The sequence below is a fragment of the Moschus berezovskii genome, chromosome 12 (genome assembly GCF_049115385.1).
Source record: "Moschus berezovskii isolate FMDL1 chromosome 12, NW_MosBer_1.0, whole genome shotgun sequence".
Classification (NCBI taxonomy): domain Eukaryota; kingdom Metazoa; phylum Chordata; class Mammalia; order Artiodactyla; family Moschidae; genus Moschus; species Moschus berezovskii.
Window position 1 is genome coordinate 79,840,672 of NC_142471.1, and position 18,972 is coordinate 79,859,643.

At 44.8% G+C, this 18,972-nt stretch overlaps 1 protein-coding gene across 4 annotated transcripts in view; it reads left to right on the top strand.

Annotated features, from left to right (window-relative positions):
- CASP7 (caspase 7) overlaps positions 1-18,972 on the top strand; it is a 42,874-nt gene that overhangs the window by 1,872 nt on the left and 22,030 nt on the right. The window contains exons 1-2 of one of the 4 annotated variants that reach the window (XM_088842340.1): positions 474-2,184; positions 5,916-6,025. In XM_088842340.1, the coding sequence (XP_088698466.1) occupies positions 5,916-6,025 (110 nt within the window). In that variant the 5' untranslated portion in view covers positions 474-2,184. Of the gene's footprint in view, positions 1-473; positions 2,185-4,055; positions 5,768-5,915; positions 6,026-16,128; positions 16,179-18,972 lie in introns of those variants that run through there. The other 3 variants (XM_088842341.1, XM_055424613.2, XM_088842342.1) reach the window with 3 other exon arrangements.

The window sequence follows — 18,972 nt, forward strand, 5'->3', positions numbered from 1 at the left end:
GTAGATGCTGATTGCAGCCATGAAATTAAAAGACACTTACTCCTTGGAAGGAAAGTTATGACCAACCTGGATGGCATATTAAAAAGCAGAGACATTACTTTGCCAACAAAGGTCCATCTAGTCAAGGCTGTGGTTTTTCCCCGTGGTCATGTATGGATGTGAGAGTTGGACTGTGAAGAAAGCTGATCGCCGAAGAATTGATGCTTTTGAACTGTGGTGCTGGAGAAGACTCTTGAGAGTCCCTTGGACTGCAAGGAAATCCAACCAGTCTATTCTAAAAGAGATCAGTCCTGGGTGTTCATTGGAAGGACTGATGCTAAAGCTGAAACTCTAATACTTTGGCCATCTCATGCGACAAGTTGACTCACTGGAAAAGACTCTGATGCTGGGAGGGATTGGGGGCGGGAGGAGACGGGGACGACAGAGAATGAGATGGCTGGATGGCATCACCGACTCGATGGACATGAGTTTGAGTGAACTCCGGGAGTTGGTGATGGACAGGGAGGCCTGGCGTGCTGTGATTCGTGGGGTCGCAGGGAGTCGGACACGACTGAGCGACTGAACTGAACTGAACTGGTCGAACGTTTAGACACCGTGAAATTAGAACATGTAGCATCTTACATGCATTGTTCCATTCATCCTCACAGCCACGTGTGACTTAGGCATCACCGTTTTCCCATTTTACAGATGAGAATACTGAGGCTTGGAGACATTGAGTACTTTGTTCAAGTGCGTGCATGTGTGCTAAGTGGCTTCAGTCGTGTCTGACTCTTTGCATTTCTGTGGACCGTAGCCCGCCAGGCTTTTCTGTCCATGGGATTCTGTAGGCAAGAATACTGGAGTGGGTTGCCATGCCCTCCTCCAGGACTTTGTTCAAGGTCCCATGGCTAATATAAGTGGAGGTGCTGATTTACACACCTGGCCTGCAGTTCACCGTGACTAGGCTCTCAGCCACCTTCCTGAGTCCCTTTGGTTCCGTTGTCTGTCCCATGTCAACAATTTAGTCAGGGCCCTGAAGGATTTAAAATGTTTAAGTACACTTCAGTTGTGACATTAGTAAAGAAATACTTATTGAGTGCCTGTTGTATACCTGGCACCTTTCTATGACTGAGACAAAAAAAAAAAGAAAAAATGATGATTAAGATAGCTTCTCAAACTACAAATAAGGGTCCTAGTGGATAATAGTAAAAGTAATAAAAATAACTGAGTGCCTGGCATTGCTAATGCTGTATGTGTATTAAATATTAATTTATTAAAAAGAAGATAGATGTGTTTGACAATTGAGCAAGCGATATATTCCCCCAAATGACTAACTGGTCTTTGCAGTCTTAGCCTTACAGCAGGAATGGATACAAGAAAATGACGCCAGACATGCTCTCTCCATTCATAGCCGACCGAGATAGGCCAGAATTATCTTGGGCTTCAAAGAGAAGCATAAATAAAAGGTCAACACCAAGCCTTGGCTTAACTGAAATGATGGGACCAAGAGCAGGCACCCGACTCGGTCACCACTCTCATTCTGGGTGAACTTTACTTCAACCAGAAATTAAGGCCAGCCTCAGAGGAATAAGACAGTCACTAAATGTTTAGCCTTACAGGTACAAGAATGAAGCTCCAGCACACTGCTTCGTTTTAGACACACATTCTAAACGTTGTTAGAAGGGTCTCTCAGTGCCCCCCTAGACAGTGTTCGGCCTCAACCCAGAAAAGTGCTACAGGTTTCAAACAGAAGACCCTCCTGGCTTAGTGTTTGCAAAGAAAGGTCTGGAGAGCCTCCCACCTCTGAGCTGTGGAAATCAGCCTGTCACTAAGTCCAAAGCCCCTTTCAAGTGTCTGGGAGGGATGAGGGGTGTCCGTTGCTCCCCTCTGTCGATGGAGCGTTTCGGGTGTTTGATGGGTATGCATTTCGCTGCCTCCCTCACTTCCACCCTCTCTGCTTCCGCTTTTCAGACCTCAGGTCAAGAGTGAAGGTGTGAAAGTGTTATTCACTCAGTCGTGTCCAACTCTTTGCGACCCCGTGGGCTATAGTCCGCCAGGCTCTTCTGTCCATGCGATTCTTCAGGCGAGAATACTGCAGTGGGTTGCCATTTTCCTCTCCAGGGGATCTTCCCGACCCAGGGGACGAACCCGGGTCTCCTGCACTGCAGGCCAACTCTTCACCGTCTGAACCACTGGGAATACCAGGTCAATTCCTTTGGGGCTTGGTCAGGTCCCTGCTTATGGTTGTCAGCGTTCATGCTATGTGTCGACGCCTATCTCTCAGCAAGGCAGGGCCAGGTCAGGTGACTCCCGGACTCCTAGTACACACCTGGTGCATTGAGCTTCCAGGAACTTGTATCTATATATTGATAAATAGATATAATGGTCTGTATAATGGTCGCATTGTTTTATCATCATACGTCCTAGGTTCATTCTTTAAGATTAGCCTTAGCATTAATATACGATTCTTTCTGATTTACTTCACTCTGTTTGACAATCTCTAGGACAGAAGACTTAAGGCTTCAACACCACATGTCAAAGTTATCTGTCTTTTTCTGGTGGATTTTGTATAACATTAACTTGTTAATTTTGAAAATATCTCCTTGCTTTACTAATAATGATCCACAAGTAACTAAGTCTGTGTGAAGGTGATAAAATAAAAATGATTGTTTTCTACATGTCTATACTTAACATTCATTTCCTCTGGATATGGGTTATCTCTGTTTTTGAGAAATGGTTTGGGTCCTAATCTGAAAAATCTTATTGTCTCCCAATTCGAAACAGTTTGGTATCTATGGTGGGGTGTTCATTATGTGTTGAGGAACAAGATGGCCATCAGACTTCTCACTGTCTTTGTAGAGATCTGGTCACAGCACTCACTCTCCCTGGCACTTCTCACTGCCCAGCTGACCCCTAAATAAGCTGCAAGGTGACAGGATAATACCACTCAGGTCTACAAGGTCAGCGCTTTGCCATCTTGGACGCCTCCCTCCATCTAGATTCCTTCTGCCCCCTCCAAAAGTCATTGCTTGTGCTCTGGGGCACAGTCAGATAGATGCCTTCTTATTTTCCAACTGGGTGAAAACTTCTGGGGGTGAGACTGATAGAAGTACAGACCTGCAGCTGCCACCTGTGACCCCACGATCGCTGAGATGGAAACCAGCACGAATCAGAGTCTGGGTAGGTTTCGCTTTGTTCCAAAAGGTCACGCCCTTTACGGGAAAGGACTCTAGTACAGGCTTTGCTTCTGACCAGCTGTGTCACTTTTAGCTAATTCTCTTCCTTTGGGGTGTTTGTTCCTTCCAGCTTCCCATTCAATTAATATTTGTTTAGCAAATACTTGATGAGTGCCAGGCGCCTCTATCATGATGAACTTACATTGTCATGTTTAACAATGTCAAGCAATAAGTAGAGTGCTGATAATCAAGACAAATACAAGGACTGTAAAGGGACTGGGGGAAGGGAAGGAGCTGGGGAGGTAGGTGTAATCAGGGAGGACCTCCCAGCAGAGGTACCATTGAACCGAATTCTGAAGATGGAGAACTAGCCATCTGGCCAAAGATGGCTTGTCCAGCAAAGGTTTGGGTGATGACTTCCAGACTGAAAGAACCATAAGCCCTGATGGAGCCTGAAATGAGCATGGTGGGCCCAGGGATGCTTCAGAGCCTGGGAGGCTGAATGGTATGTTGGTGAGGGCTGGGCTCTGAGTGTTGTTCAGAGGGCTGAACTCTGGCTTCAGTTCTGAGTTTGGTTTACTAGTTACTTAGCCTTGGGCCAGTTGCTAACTTTTTCTAACCTCATGTTCCTCCTATGTCAAAGGCAGTGATCGTAGAGCTGATCGAATAGTATTTGTATGCACTGTGCTAAGTTGCTTCAGTCGTATCTGACACTTTATGACCCTATGGACTGTAGCCCCACCAGGCTCCTCTGTCCATGGGATTTTCCAGGCAGGAATACTGGGGTGGGTTGCCGTGCCCTCTTCCAGGGGATCTTCTCAACCCAGGGATCGAACCCCCATCTCTTACGTCTCCTGCACTGGTAGGCAGGTTCTTTACCACTGGCATCACCTGGGAGATCCCAACATCATTTGGGAGAGTATTAAATAAGATAATACTTACAAAGTGATTAGCTCGGCAAATAATAAATGTGTTTTTGTTTTTGTTATCATTAATTTTGCTTCTTAAAGTAAGGAGAGTAGTAGGTGAGTAAGAGATCCTATTGTTTCGTTGCTTAGTTGTGTCTGACTCTATGCCAGTCCATGGACTGTAGCTCACCAGGCTCCTCTGTCCCTGGAATTTGTCAGGCAAGGATACTGGAGTGGGTTTCCATTTCCTCCTCCAGGGAATCTTCCCAACCCAGGGATCAAGCCCCTTGTCTCCTGCTTTGGCAGGTGGATTATTTACCTCTTGAGCCACCTAGGAAGTCCCAGGGGATCCTATTGGCTGGTAATTATCCTAGATCAGGCGTTAGCGAACGTTTTTTTAAAGGACTAGGTGATAAATATTTTAGGCACTTCAGGCCACATGATGTCTGTCACAATCATTCAACTGTGGTTGTGGTGGGACAGTAGCCACTGACAATATGTAAATGAATGGGTGTGACTGTGTTCCAATAAAACTTTATTTACAAAAACAGGTGGTGAGTACGTAGAGTGAGATTTTTAGCACTGAACACCTGCATGTAGGAAAGAAGTCAAGGTCACAGATCAGTAACTTCAGCTTCAACCTTACAAAATTAGAAAAAGGAAGAACAAATAAAACTTAGAAAATCCCCAAACGAAAAAACAGATGGTAGGCCATAGTTTGTCATCTACTCTAGTAATAGATGAGCTTCCCAGGTGGCTCAGTGGTAGAGTCTGCCTGCCAGTGCAGGAGACACAAGAGGCTTGGGTTCGATCCCTGGGTCAGGAAGATCCCCTGGAGAAGGAAATGATTATCCACTCCAGTATTCTTGCCTGGAAAATTCCATGGACAGAGGAGTCTGGAGGGCTACAGTCCATAGGATCCCAAGGAGTGGGACACGACTGAGCGACTAGTAAACCAGTACTAGATATTGAAGAAGAGCCAAGGAGTTCAGTTAAGATTTGAACTTTTAGATTGTAGGGATCTTGTGAAGATTCTCGAACAGAAAAATAAGTTGATGAAAATCTGTTTGGTAGAACTATGTAAAATCATCTGAAACAGAGAGCCTTATACTCCAGGTTGCTGCTGTTTTATTTTGTTTATTTTTTGGCTGTACTGGGTCTTCATTGCTGCACACAGGTTTTCTCTAGTTGTGGCAGCAGGCTTCTGATTGCGGTGGCTTCTTTTGTTGCAGAGCACAGACTCTAGGGCATGTGAGCTGTATTTTCAGCACCTAGGCTCTGTAGTTGTGGTTCCCGGGCTCTAGAGCACAGGCTCAATAGTTGTGTGCACAGGCTTAGTTGCTCTGCAGCATGTGGTATCCTCCTGGACCAGGGATCAAACCCATGTCCCCTGCATTGGCAAGTGGATTCTTAACCAAGGAGCCACCAGGGAAGTCCCTGTTTTTTGAACTGGGCTTGAGGGATGCCAGGCAAAGGATGAACATCTTATAACCTGTCAGAAATTCAGGGGGAGTTTCTTGTTATTACAGACATTGATGAACCTTCCACAGTTTCTCCTACACAGTGAACATTTAACAAAATCATGAATGCTGGATTAGAAGCTCCCCAAGGGACAAGGAATTTGCTTTCTTTGAAGCTGTGTATCCAGACTCTGGAGGGAAGCCTGAAGTAGAGCTGGCACTTGAGCATTTGAATGAATTATTGGTACGGCAGCCCTGGAGCCCAGATAGGCAATACTGATCATCTCTAGGCTTAATTAAAAACTTTGTCACTGAATGAGTGTTATTTAAAACATCACGAGGCCAGTGATGCCACTGGGTACCAATTTTCTGGTTGTTTTTTTTCTTTCCAGATGGCAGATGATCAAAGCCATATTGTGGAGCAGGGGGCTGAGGATCCTGCAAACGATGATACGGTTGATGCAAAGCCAGACCGGTCCTCTTTTGTCTCATCGATCTTCAGGTAAGTTTCCTTTCTCGCTGAGTTAAAGAGGAACTGTGGGTCACTTCAGCCTGTCACGCCTCTGTCATCTCCACTCACCCATGCAGAAGGGGGCCTTCAAGGGAGGAAGTCTGTGCTGTGCATGGGAGATTTGTGCAGAATCCTGCTGCTGTGTATGTCAACACTGAGGTCCCCCTGTGCACTCCCCTGTCTCCAGGGTAAGCCCAGGTATGGGGAAGCCAAGCTCTCCATCAGAGGTAAATTGCAGTCAGCCTCCTTTGGGAAAAAGCATGGCCTATTACTGCTGCCAGTTGGGACCAGGCTTGACTGAAAGGCCAAGAGTTTAGGGTAGCACTCTGCTGTTTCCTACTGTTTCCTTTTCCTTTTTTCAATTCTTAAATCCTGAGCTTTACTTTTAATGATAACAGCTTCCTTTATTAAGTCTTTGTATGCCAGCTCAGTATTGCCTGTAATCCTCACAACCCCAGGAGATGGTTCTGTTGTTACCATCACTTAACAGGTAGGTAAACTGAGGCATTATGAGGTTTAGTAGCCTTCCTTTGTGATGATATAGCTGAGATTAGAATCCAAACAGTACCAGCACTGCTTACTTAACACCTCTGCTATGCTTTCTATTTAAAAGTAGGGCTGCAGGGAAGTGGAGGATCCCCTTACCTCCCCTCCTTAACGTCGGTCATAGAGGGGCAGTGAGTAGGGCTCCCTGGCAAGAGGCTGGGGTGGTCTGTGGTCAGAAGCATCAGCCTTCTTGCTAGCTCCTAAACCAAGCCCCACGTTGGAGAGACAGCAAGGGGGATAAAGTCTGAGGTTAGGGAGTTCTCCCCAGCATTGCTCAGGAAGGGAATTGCTGGTCACGAGGGGCATGCTGGCTCCTTGCAACATCCCACAGAGAGCCTTGGGTCACATCATCCCAGACGAGGCTCAGAAAAGTGGGAAGACCTCAGCATCCTCGATCTGCATTCCATTGGCACTGGTTGCCATTTCGGGTCAGAGATATCCCATGAGATGACCAGAAAATACAGCTCCAATTGCTGAAAACTTCAAAGTCATGAGGTCAGGTGGTCCAGGCTAAACCATTCCCCAGTGTAGTGGCCTTCAAATGTTTCTGCTCACATACCCCCCAAATAATGTAAAACTAAGACACACATCTCCTCATACACTTTAAGGTGACATATAAATTTCTTGTCATAATAGTTGCAAAGGATGTAATAGTATTTCTGTTTTCCCATCTCTCTTGAGTATTCAGGTTAAGTAGATTGCCTCTAAGTAAAAGAGAAACTGGAATCGTGTAATAGTCATTTCATAAGTCTTAGTAAAGCCTTTTGTTTTACTTCCCAGAAATTATGAAAATGAAAAGGGTGTTGTCAAGACTAACATCTAAAAATCATCTCTTTAAGTGTATGGAGTCTAATTCTTTAGTAATGTAACCCATTAGAAATGTTCGTGAACAAGCTGTCGTATAACATCTGGAATTTTTATGTTGTTTCTTTTTTTCCCCTCGAACCCTTTTTTTGATTGTTTCTTTCCACAGTGTTTTATTCTGATGTAATAGATCAAGTTGCTTGAAAGTCTTATTGATCACCCCATCATACGTTTCTTTAACATATATATGTATGTATATGTACATATGCATAAGTTTGAAGATATTTTTCCAAGTTTTATGAGTATTAAAAGAAATTTCTCCTAAACTAAGTTGTTTTTTATTGACAGTTGATCAGAACAAATAAATGTTGATAAATTTTTAGTGCTGTTAAATAATTTTTCATAGAAATAATTATCAAATATGGGCGGGGAGGGCATTTAAAAAGCTAGTTTGTGATTAAATAGTCAAATAATACTTTTTACTAGAATAAGAAAGAGTTTAGTATCATCATTTTTTCCTATTTTTCATTTTTAGTGATAGAAGTGCTGAGAAACTGTGAATAAATACATTGGATGGCAGGAGTTTTGTTATAATGTCAGTTAATTCTTTCAGTTCCTTCTGAGTTCTATGCCAAAAGTGACAACTCAATTAGCTCTTTCTTCAGTTGTATTTATGGAAATTATCTGACTTACAAAATAAATTGTTATTCAACCCTTGAGACCTTTAATTTTTTTCAGTTTCTGGGAAGTACACCAAAAAGACTTGATCAAAACTCCTCAAATAACTATTAATTAAACTTGTTTTTTATTTAAAGGCAACTTGTTTAACCCGAAGTGCTTCAATAGATATAAGATAATTAAAATCGCATTAATAAATATTTGTATCATTTGGGTGAGATGCTTTTACACTGTATGCTATTTATTTTTGAAAACTGGTCCTTTCTCCTCGTGAACTACTCTCCTTCTCTGTTCTCTACCTGAGCTGTTGACACTGTTCTTCAACAGTCACCCAAAACCAAATGGAAATAAGGAATGAAGGAAAGGGCACAAAGCCCAGTGCTGGGCTTTATTTATTCACTTATTTATGATTAAGTGTTTGCTTTGCTCTCCCAGGACTCTAGCTCAGAAGTGATAGAGTCTTTGGGAATAATCAGGGTGTTAGAATCCTTAAATGAGAGTCACCCACTCTCATTTCATCTTATCATGTGTATTTTTCAGTATTTTTTGATGTATAATTGGATCTAAACAGTCCAGTGTGGCCCCAAACAGCCGTATTTCTAATGCCATCCTTCACCCTGATCAGACTCTTGTGTAAGTGTTAATAACGAGCCCCTACCTCCTACTTCAGCACACCCCAGTGCGAGTCAGGGAGACACATGGACACTGATGTTTGGCCCTTTGTTAGATCACGTGGCAGTTTCTATGTCATCTAAGATTCAGGGTAGGTGAGAAGTCCACCCTTTTCTTCTGTGGGCGAGATGGGAGTTCGTAAAGGGGAGGTGGTGTCATACTCAAGCAGACCAGTTTTAGGAAAAATACAAATGGAAACTGAGGATCTGGCAATTCATTCACTTAAAAATGCCTTGTCTGCATCCCTCAGAAAGTCTTCGAGTGCCCTGGTTGGAGACCACTGCCTAGCAGACCCATCATCTTGCACAAAACAGGCGTGGTCTTTGATGCAGGGGTTTTCTACCCCTCTAAGTTCTTTGGAAAGGTAAATAAGCCAGGATATAACCTATATTCGGGTCCACTACACCTTTTTTATGTATTAGTTTCTCAGTCACGGTCAGACTTTTTTTGCAAGCCCATGGACTGTAGCCCACCAGGCTCCTCTACCCATGGAGTTCTCCAGGCATGAATACTGGAGTGGGTAGTCATTCCCTTACTCCAGGGGATCTTACCTTTTTTATAGTGGCTGATATTAACATCAGCCTTCATATTATCAAAATAAACAGTAAGTACTGTGGAAAATTCTGAAAGAGATGGGAATACCAGACCACCTGACCTGCCTCTTGAGAAACCTGTATGCAGGTCAGGAAGCAACAGTCAGAACTGTACATGGAACAACAGACTGGTTCCAAATAGGAAAAGGAGTACGTCAAGGCTGTATATTGTCACCCTGCTTATTTAACTTATATGCAGAGTACATCATGAGGAACGCTGGGCTGGAAGAAGCACAAGCTGGAATCAAGATTGCTGGGAGAAATATCAATAACCTCAGATATGCAGATGACACCACCCTTATGGCAGAAAGTGAAGAGGAACTCAAAAGCCTCTTGATGAAAGTGAAAGAGGAGAGTGAAAATGTTGGCTTGAAGCTCAACATTCAGAAAACAAAGATCATGGCATCTGGTCCCATCACTTCATGGGAAATAGATGGAAAACAGTGGAGACAGCATCAGACTTTATTTTTCTGGGCTCCAAAATCACTGCAGATGCTGATTGCAGCCATGAAATTAAAAGACACTTATTCCTTGGAAGGAAAGTTGTGACCAACCTAGATAGTATATTAAAAAGCAGAGACATTACTTTGCCAACCAAGGTCCATCTAGTCAAGGCTGTGGTTTTTCCCGTGGTCACGTATGGATGTGAGAGTTGGACTATGAAGAAGGCTGATCACCAAAGAATTGATGCTTTTGAACTGTGGTGCTGGAGAAGAGCCTTGAAAGTCCCTTGTACTGCAAGGAGATCCAACCAGTCTATTCTAGAGGAGATCAATCCTGGGTGTTCATTGGAGGGACTGATGCTAAAGCTGAAACTCCAATACTTTGGCCACCTCATGCGACGAGTTGACGCAATGGAAAAGACTCTGATGCTGGGAAAGGTTGGGGGCGGGAGGAGAAGGGGACGACAGAGAATGAGATGGCTGGATGGCATCACCGACTCTTTGGACATGAGTTTGAGTGAACTCCGGGAGTTGGTGATGGACAGGGAGGCCTGGCGTGCTGTGATTCATGGGGTCGCAGAGAGTCAGACACGACTGAGTGACTGAACTGACTGACTGACTGACCCTTGAGAGGCAGAAGTTGTCAAACTTTGACTGAATGGAAGGAGAAGCCAGAGAAGAGATTGACAAGAGGAAAGTGACACCAGGATCCCAGGGAGTGTTGGAGGTGGCTCGTGCCCACTGAGCCCTCTAGCTCGGCAAAGGCGTAAAGCCCTTTCTATTTCCAGTGTCACAGCCGTAGCACTGCAGCAGCATTTGCTGCCTTTCAGTGCTTCCCTGACTGTGCCTGCTGCCTGTGGCTTTGCTGACCACAACCACATGAGAAACTTGGACGGTGTCAGAGACTTATATATGATGGAGTGAAACTCCAAGTGTGATTAAGACAGGATGATCAGAAGCAAAGAGGGAGTGCCCCTTATCACACCTGGCCCATGGACACGCCACACCCTCTGTGCTTTACGGATTCTGACTGGGGTTGTAATTCTGTAACTGCGGTGACCTGAACACAGCACTAGATGCCGGTTGTTTCCTGCAAGTCTGGCAGGTGTGTGGCAGCCCCTCCGTGGTTCCCTCTGCAGAGTGTGGGGAGCTTTGCATCCCTCACGCCAGAGGGGTGGGTGCAGCCTGTGGTGTGGGTGTGTTGCTGCTGCTCTGCGTGCTCCCTGCAGCTGACGGCAGGCACCTTCCCCCTCCTGTCCCATCCGCAGCTCTCTTCTGTAGGTGTCAGAATTGCAGGAAGGTAAGGCAGTGGACTCGATGGACATGAGTTTGAGTAGGCTCCAGGAGTTGGTGATGGACAGGGAAGACTGGTGTGCTGCAGTCCAAGGAGTCACAGAGAGTCGGACACGACTGAGCGACTGAACTGAACTGAAGGCAGTGGAGGGGGCAGTAGCACCCCATCTGTCTCTAACTGAGGCCCCTCACCCTCCACTGGAAACCCCAAGGACTCCGGGAAACAAAAAGACCTCTCTTTTCCCCCCAAAAGTCTGGGTGGGATGGACGCAGTGACCTAGGTGGTCCCAGGCTCTTAGAGTTGTCTTGGTTTTTTGTCTCACTGCCACTAGATGGCATGACAGCATCGTTCTATTTCCATTTCATTGCCTTCATGCTCGGTCATGTCTGACTCTTTGCAACCCCATGGACTATAGCCTGCCAGGCTCCTCTGCCCATGGGATTTTCCAGGCAAGAATATTGGAGTGGGCTGCCATTTCCTCCTCCAAGGGAATCTTCCCGACCCAGGGATCGAACCCAGGTCTCTTGAACCATCGGGGAAGCCCATTTCATTGGGCCCTGAGTAAGTGAAGTTGCTCAGTCATATCCAATTCTTTGCGGCCCCATGGACTGTAGCCTACCAGGCTCCTCTGTCCATGGGATTTTCCAGGCAAGAGTACTAGAGTAGGTTGCCATTTCCTTCTCCAGAGTAAACCAGACTATTCCTTAGTTCATATTTCTTAAAGCACACAACTTTATTAAAATGTTTTCTACTTATCTGATTACTGAAGTACACTTGGAAAAGACAGAGAACCTCAAAGTAAAAATATTTAGCATGTAAAATTTAAATTAGTAAAATGCTTGGACTTAGTAACTATATTCCAATAAATTTTTTTAATAAAAATAGAAAAAGTTCCATAAATTGTTTTAAATGAGTTAGAAGAAGTAAGTGCTGTGTGTCGTCTGTTATCTGTGAATCTAACCAACTGTGGATTGAAAATATTGGGAGAGTAAGTTCCAGAAAGTTTCAAAAAGCAAAACGGATTTTCAGAGTGCCAGCAACTATTTATACATCATTTATATTGTTTTAGATATTATGTAAGCAATCTAAGCATAATTTAAAGTATAAGGGAGGATATGCCTGTGTTATATGCACATGGTGCTAAGTCGCTTCAGTCACGTTGGACTCTTTGCAACCTCCTGGACTATAGCCCATCAGGTTCCTCCGTCCATAGGATTCTCCAGGCAAGAGTACTGGAGTGGGTTGCCATTCCCTTCTCCAGGGGATCTTCCCAACCAGGGATTGAATCTCCATCTCTTAGGTCTCTTGCTGGCAGGCAGGTTCTTTACCACTGTTGCTACCTGGGAAGCCCTGTATGCAAATACTACCCTGTTTTAAACACCGTACTTGAGCATCCAAGGATTTTGGTATCCTCAGGGGTTCCAGAACCAATCGCCCTCAGATATGAAGGGACAACTGTGTGTGTACCATCTATGTTTATTGTGAGCCATCATTTTTAAACAAGACTTCATGTCATCCAAGCACTGGAAGAAGGATCTCTCTTGATATTAACAGTAACCCTAGATCCTAGCCCAGGTTACCTGCCATCCGTGTTAACGATGTGGTCCCTGCTCTGGATATAAACTCAAGTTCTTAATGAATATCTCGGCACAGCTAAAATAGCTAGTAACGGGGAATAGCTGTTCACAGAATTGTAGAGTACTGGGAGCTGCATGAAGCTGGGAGAGGAAGGATGGGGGCAAGCTGGAGGCGGAGGGACTTGTCAGAGAATAGACAGTGGATTATCAGGGGACTGGAAGAGCCTGCCTGGCTGGAGTGGGGGGTGGGGCACAAAGCCACAGGGGAGTGATGGTCAGGCCAGGCCACGCTGCACAGGTCCGAGTGGAGGCCCTTGAACACGGTGAGTTTTGTTCCAGTGGCACCACTGGAAGCCATGGCAGATACAAAACCAAGCCCTGCCCAGTAGCCTGGAAGATACCCCCTCCCAGCAACACTGCAGCTGAGAAATGAGAGACTCCTTTCTGAGCTCTGCTCAAGGTCACTATTAAAGGAAATAAAAAACGCAGAAAACAGATTGCACGGGCTCTCAAATTTCCCCAGGGCCTTGGTGGAGCCGGGGGTGTCCCTGCCGAGGGGTGTGTTTATCCTTCCAGTTCCTGAGTGAGGAGGGCAAGAGAAAGGGCTTGTTTTCGAAGCTTGATAAACTCCCTACTTTTGAGGCTCTGGCTCAGATCCCATGGGCTTTCCCCTCTGTGTCATCTCTGTGGTCCAACTTTTGTCCTTCCTGGAGTGTGTTTCATAAATAGCACTTGGTTGTAATTCTTCTTTCTCCTGGACTGCAGCTTGAGTTGCTCCACCAGTAAGTGTTATATGTAAACAGGTCCCTATTTTGTTTTAAAAAAGTGTTATTTGTGTGGTTATAAGAAAGATCCAGGTGGCCTGCCTGTTCATTTGGAGGGGGGTGGGCGAATTGGAGAAAAGAAGAAACAAAGCAGACCTTAACTCATTCCAAAGACTGTGTCACTAATTAAGCAAAAGTCATTCAGTCATACTTGTTGATTGAAAGAGACCAGGTCCAAGCACCCTAAAAGAAAAAGAACTTTAAAATATACCCAGGCAGTTTACGTTTTCAGTAAAGGTAGCCTTCAAGTTCAGACCCGGGAATCCTGGAGGCCTGTCTCCCAATTTTTTATATAAAGAGTGATCATGGTTTAATGATGTAGTTGAAGCAGTGATGGTATTGCTTAAAATGACAGCAGTGCTGGTGTAGAGTTGGACAACTCAGGTTCAGATCCTGGCCCTGAGTCCCACTCTAGTTGAACAACTAGAGCAAATGTTTTGGCTTTCTTGAGCCTCAGTTTCCTCATCTGTGAGGTAGAAATATCAATACCATCCACTGGGTTGCTTGTGAGAATTAAAGGATCTGATGAGGGAGAAATCTTAGAACTGTAATTTCAAACCAGAGAACTCCTTGAAAGGTAATTTATCCAGTTCCCCTTCTGTAATGATCAACGACAGTGAAGACCAGAGAGGTAAAGTCCTCTGTTCACAGTCACCCAACAAGACCAAGACCCAGGTCTAACTTGGGGTCATTGCATCAAGTGCCATCCACAAGTGCAGTGGCATCAAGCTATTCAACCATATTAATCCACCAGCGGGGCGGTTTTTTTTCTTCCACCCAAGTGGGTCAGCAAATTTAATTCTTCATTGAAACTGCTCCCTTTCTGCTTCACTTCAGCTGAGGGATGGTATACAGACAGCATTTCAACAGGGCTAGCGATGGGCTTTCCGATAAAGGGAGCCACGTGACCATTTCAGGAGCAGCAAGCCACACCTCTGAAACATGATCAGGCAGTCTAAAACTTTGAAGCCATAACTTCTACATGTATAGATGATTGCTCTTCTAGAAGAGAAATAACAAGCTATAACGTTAACAGAAAAAGTGAGGACGGAGTTTGGGAGAGAATGAATACATGTATATGTATGGCCAAGCCCCTTCGCTGTTCACCTGAAACTGTCACAACATTGTTCATTGGCTAGACCCCAGTACAAAATAAAAGGTTGGAAAAAAAGTGAGAAAGGGCGGTAAATAGTAATAGAACTTTTCAAACACCGTTAGCATAGAAGACCAGGAATAGAAAAGTGCTGTGAGAATAAGACCCACGGTTTCTCAAGGGAACTTGTAGTCACAGTAAGAAATGTGCATTATGGCCTTGCATGATCAAACCCCAGCTCACTGGTGCTTAGGGCTTTCTGTCTGGCCTACAGCTGGTAAGATGACTCTGTAAACTCCGCGGCTGAAAGTGGAAAAGGTAGATGAAGTGGTTGCAAGAGAAACAAAACGAAGTGTCTGAGCTGTTCTCAATTCTGGAGCCTGCAGCCACAATACAGATACCATTGTGTCTCCTACTTTGTTCTAGGCTATTTAAAGAGAATTCAGTCCTTTATTTAAGTTATTTATCAGTTTTTATTGCCAGAGGTCTCTATTCTTTTTTAAAGGAGGAAATTGGAAATATGGAAGCTGATAATTCTTCTCCTTGGCCTGACTTTAAACTGACTTTGTTTCCCAATGTAAGTGTATTTTTGCAAACGTAGTTTCAGAGAAGGAATAGAGCCAGTTTCCTCTCCTTCACAAACCTGAGGATGGCAGGTGATTAGGAGGCTTGCCCAGGAGAGCAGATGTTGTAACTCGACTTCATCAGCTTCACACCTTTCATTGACTGTGACTTTGAACCAGGAAATTGAGAACAACACTGCTGAGCTGTTTGCTTAATAATCTGGGTTTTTATGTGTTCGCCTCTTCCTCATTGCATTTGGAGGAGTGAAGTGGGGAAAGTGTAGTCATTTCCTGAACCATTTGCTTTTTTCAGCACCCTTGAAAAATGAAAATGGTGCTTGGTATACATCTGTGGTCTTTTGTTTTATTACTTATAGTACTATCTTGAGTATCTTGATAAGGAAAAAAAACAACCTTAATGAATTTGAACTCTGAACACACTCACTTCCTACTTTCATTCACTCACATAAAATTTTACATCTTTTCGCAGTTCTTGTGTGTGCTGTTTTGCCACCTTTTTGTGCATTTGGCACTTCGGTGGGTTGCCTACATCTGCATGCTCATCACTTTAAATAGCTGTGTAGTATATTATTCTCCCTATACTCTGTCCCCTGCTCGGCCATTGCCCCATTGTTTCTAGTTTTTCACTCTTAAAGATGGTGCTGCTGGCTGCATCTTCGTGGAAGTGTGTGGGTTTTCCCTTGGGACCCCAAGTTCCTAGAAAGTCATTTTTTCTCTAGGGAGCCGTCCGGGAATGGGGAGGAGGCAGCCACGCGGAGCCTGGGCATTTCTGCCGGTCAGCAGAGACGGGGGAGGCCAGTGTGATGCTCCCAGCCCCAGTGTGAATGGTCCTATGGAAAAGTCCAGCGTGCAGTTCACTGCTGATTCAGTCACAGGCCTTCAGGGCCCGGTGGACTGTGCCAGTCTCCTGCCCCTGCTGAGCTCCGAGCATGTTGAGTTTTTATTATTTCAGGGAAGAAGGAAACTCGCTGCCGGTCATCGCAGGGCGAAGCGTAGTTCTGATGCAGAGGGGGGTGCTTTCGGATGGAGACATGAGGTACCACCTTCACTCTTTTCCTTCCTGTCGGTCTTGTTCTGTGCCTTGGTGTGTCCCAACTGCTGGGGATGCCCTCTCCTTAAATCTTGAAACCAAATATTTAGACAAAGCAGCTATGAATACCAGAGCTCTGGTTCCGATTGAAGCAGCCCTAGGGAACTGTGTGCCTGATGGTGTGTTTACTTTGGTGCTGATGAATGTCTGCAAACAGAGCTACTGGGAATCCTATTCATGGAGACACTTTAGAAAATAAATAGGAGCGGGTTTGGGTGCTTATATATTCCCTTCCAAATACAGAAAGGTATAATTCACATTTTGAGCAGCCTAGGGGATCTGTAAAAAGATAAAACCTGTATTTATTCACTTCGGTGATGGGGAAAATTATACTTGTGCCGAGTGTATTATAAAAATTTATTGTGCGCCTTCTGAGGTTTTTTTACTTCTTTATAAAGTAGGCACAGTATTTTTATCCTATGATGTTTTCTGGTATGAGTGACTGGATTCTTCAAGGAAGTCTTTTTGTATAAATAACCATCGGAGCTTGGTTGTAATTCTTCGCCTCTTGATGTTGCTGAAATGACTGAGTCGGCCGTGCACTGTGAAATTTGAGGTTTTGAAAAATGGCTCTCAATCTAAGGGGTTAGAATTATCTCGTTCCTTCCTGATAATCAATGCTGGCATTAGCTGTGTTCCTAGCAGAGATTTGAGCTTACCGGAATGCATCTGGGAGTTGAAGATAGTGGTCCTTCTGCATATGAGCAAGGAACTACAACAGCAGGCGACATGAAGGATGGTGAGGAAACACCACGGTCAGCCAGCCTGCTTCTGTAAATTAGCTGCTCGTTGTATCTGAGTGCACACTTGAACGCACTTCCTAAGTCAGTCCTTCTGCTAGGCCTTCGTGGCTCTTGTGATCTTGCTTGTCTGGCCCCAATTAAGCGTGGTGATTTTGTGGTCAGATTTGTTTTTTTTAAATCTGCAGCCAATTGTGTAACACACGAGCTTTTAAGAGGATTTTGGAACTTTTAATTCACTGGTTTATCGAGCCTTGCACTTAACAGCGGGGCTCAAAACCAGCCTCCGGTCTTTCTCCTCAGCACAGTAATCTTGGCCAGTGTGTTCAGAATGTAGAAAGGTCAAGTTAAAGACTTAAGTTTATCAGCACAAAATCAGCAAAGGGAGGGGACAGATTGGGGCCTGGGGACGGTAGAATGGGAAGGCATAGAATCTGGCTTTAAAAGTACCTTGGCTGGTCTTTGTTACATCCTTCCATACCTCTCATTTGTACATTGTAGAACAAATGTGGGTAATGATTATTAACAGACTTCGTTAAAGCATTAGACACTATTAAAAAATATTAATGGAACAACAAGGCCCTACTGTAGAGCACAGGGGACTGTATTCAGTATCGTGTGATAAACCACAGTGGAAGAACATATAAAAAAAGAATATATATATTCAGATATGTATCTGAATCACTTTGCTGCACAACGTTGTAAATCAACTATAGTTCAAAAAAATAAATTTTAAAAATATATCAGTGATCCTTGTTCCTGGTGACTTGGGGGATATCTGAAGTGGTTCCTCCACCATTTATGTCATTTGTCAGATTTATGAGAAGGGCTGGTTTCCATTGATCTGGACTGGAACAAAGTGCGGGTGTCCACCTCTTGGGGTCTGTGTAATAGCAGTTTTCACATGGGTTAGCATCTCCTGCAGAAAAGCTAAATAAACCTGAGAAGACAAGAACAGCCACTTTTAGAAAATCTTATCTTTGGGGGAGGATCGTCAGCTGAAGAAGTTTTTAATCTGGATCCTTGAAAGCTTCTTATCACCCTGTTTGTTCCCTCCCCGGCACCCCCCTTTGGAGAACCTGCGGTGCTGAGGTGTGGACCAGACCACCTTCGTCTCTGTGCACTTGGCTGATGGATTAGTACCATCTCTTTGGAGCTTTTGAGGATCTTATGATTCTGTCCAACAGCAGTTGTTTATCTAACAATCTGCTTGGCTCTGGCCCTTGATCTTCAGACAGTAACTTTATGAGCTGCTAACGCTGGGATGGCAGAGCTCCCCTCCCCACACTGTGCTGATATGAGTTATGGGGCCACCACAGCAGTGCTGGAGACTTGCTCAGATGTTGTGCAAACAAGGGCACATCAGGATGACCTTGCTTGCAAAGAGGCGTTTCCTGGAAGCATCTTGGTTGTTGCTGTTCATTTCAGTTTAATGTTCAGCTCAGCTGTCACCTCTGTCACCTTGCAGATTTCGTGGAGAGCCATAAATCCCACCCGTGACCCTAAATATAGCCATGCTGCTGACCCAGGGTGCCTTCCACACGGCCGTGCTCCCCGAGGCATATCTCGTGTGACCTTCTGGCCCAGAGCTCAGGGGCCCAAAGGCTGCAGCCCTGTGAAGAATGGCATTTGATAGGGTGGACAAGCTAGTGCTTCCTACCTTGTTTAGGAGGGAGAGGGACTGGTCTACGCCTCAGGACTGGGACCTCTGCTTCCACTGGCTCTGGAAGTAACCAGGAGGCTTAAAGCAAGAGCAGAGACAGGAGTGAAAGGTCAGGGTCAAAAGGGCCCAGACTAGTGCTGAGGCCCTCAGGCTTCAGAGGGTGTGAGTGTCTCCAAGAAAACACCTAGGCCTGGGGATCAGAGCCTGGATCTAGGGCAAAGCCTGGGAATCTGTTTTAACAGAGAAACCCTGGAATAAGGTGTGAGACCACAGAATAAACATGGGCACTGCCACTGTCTAGCTTTGTGATCTTGGAGAAGTTAATGCAATCTGTTCT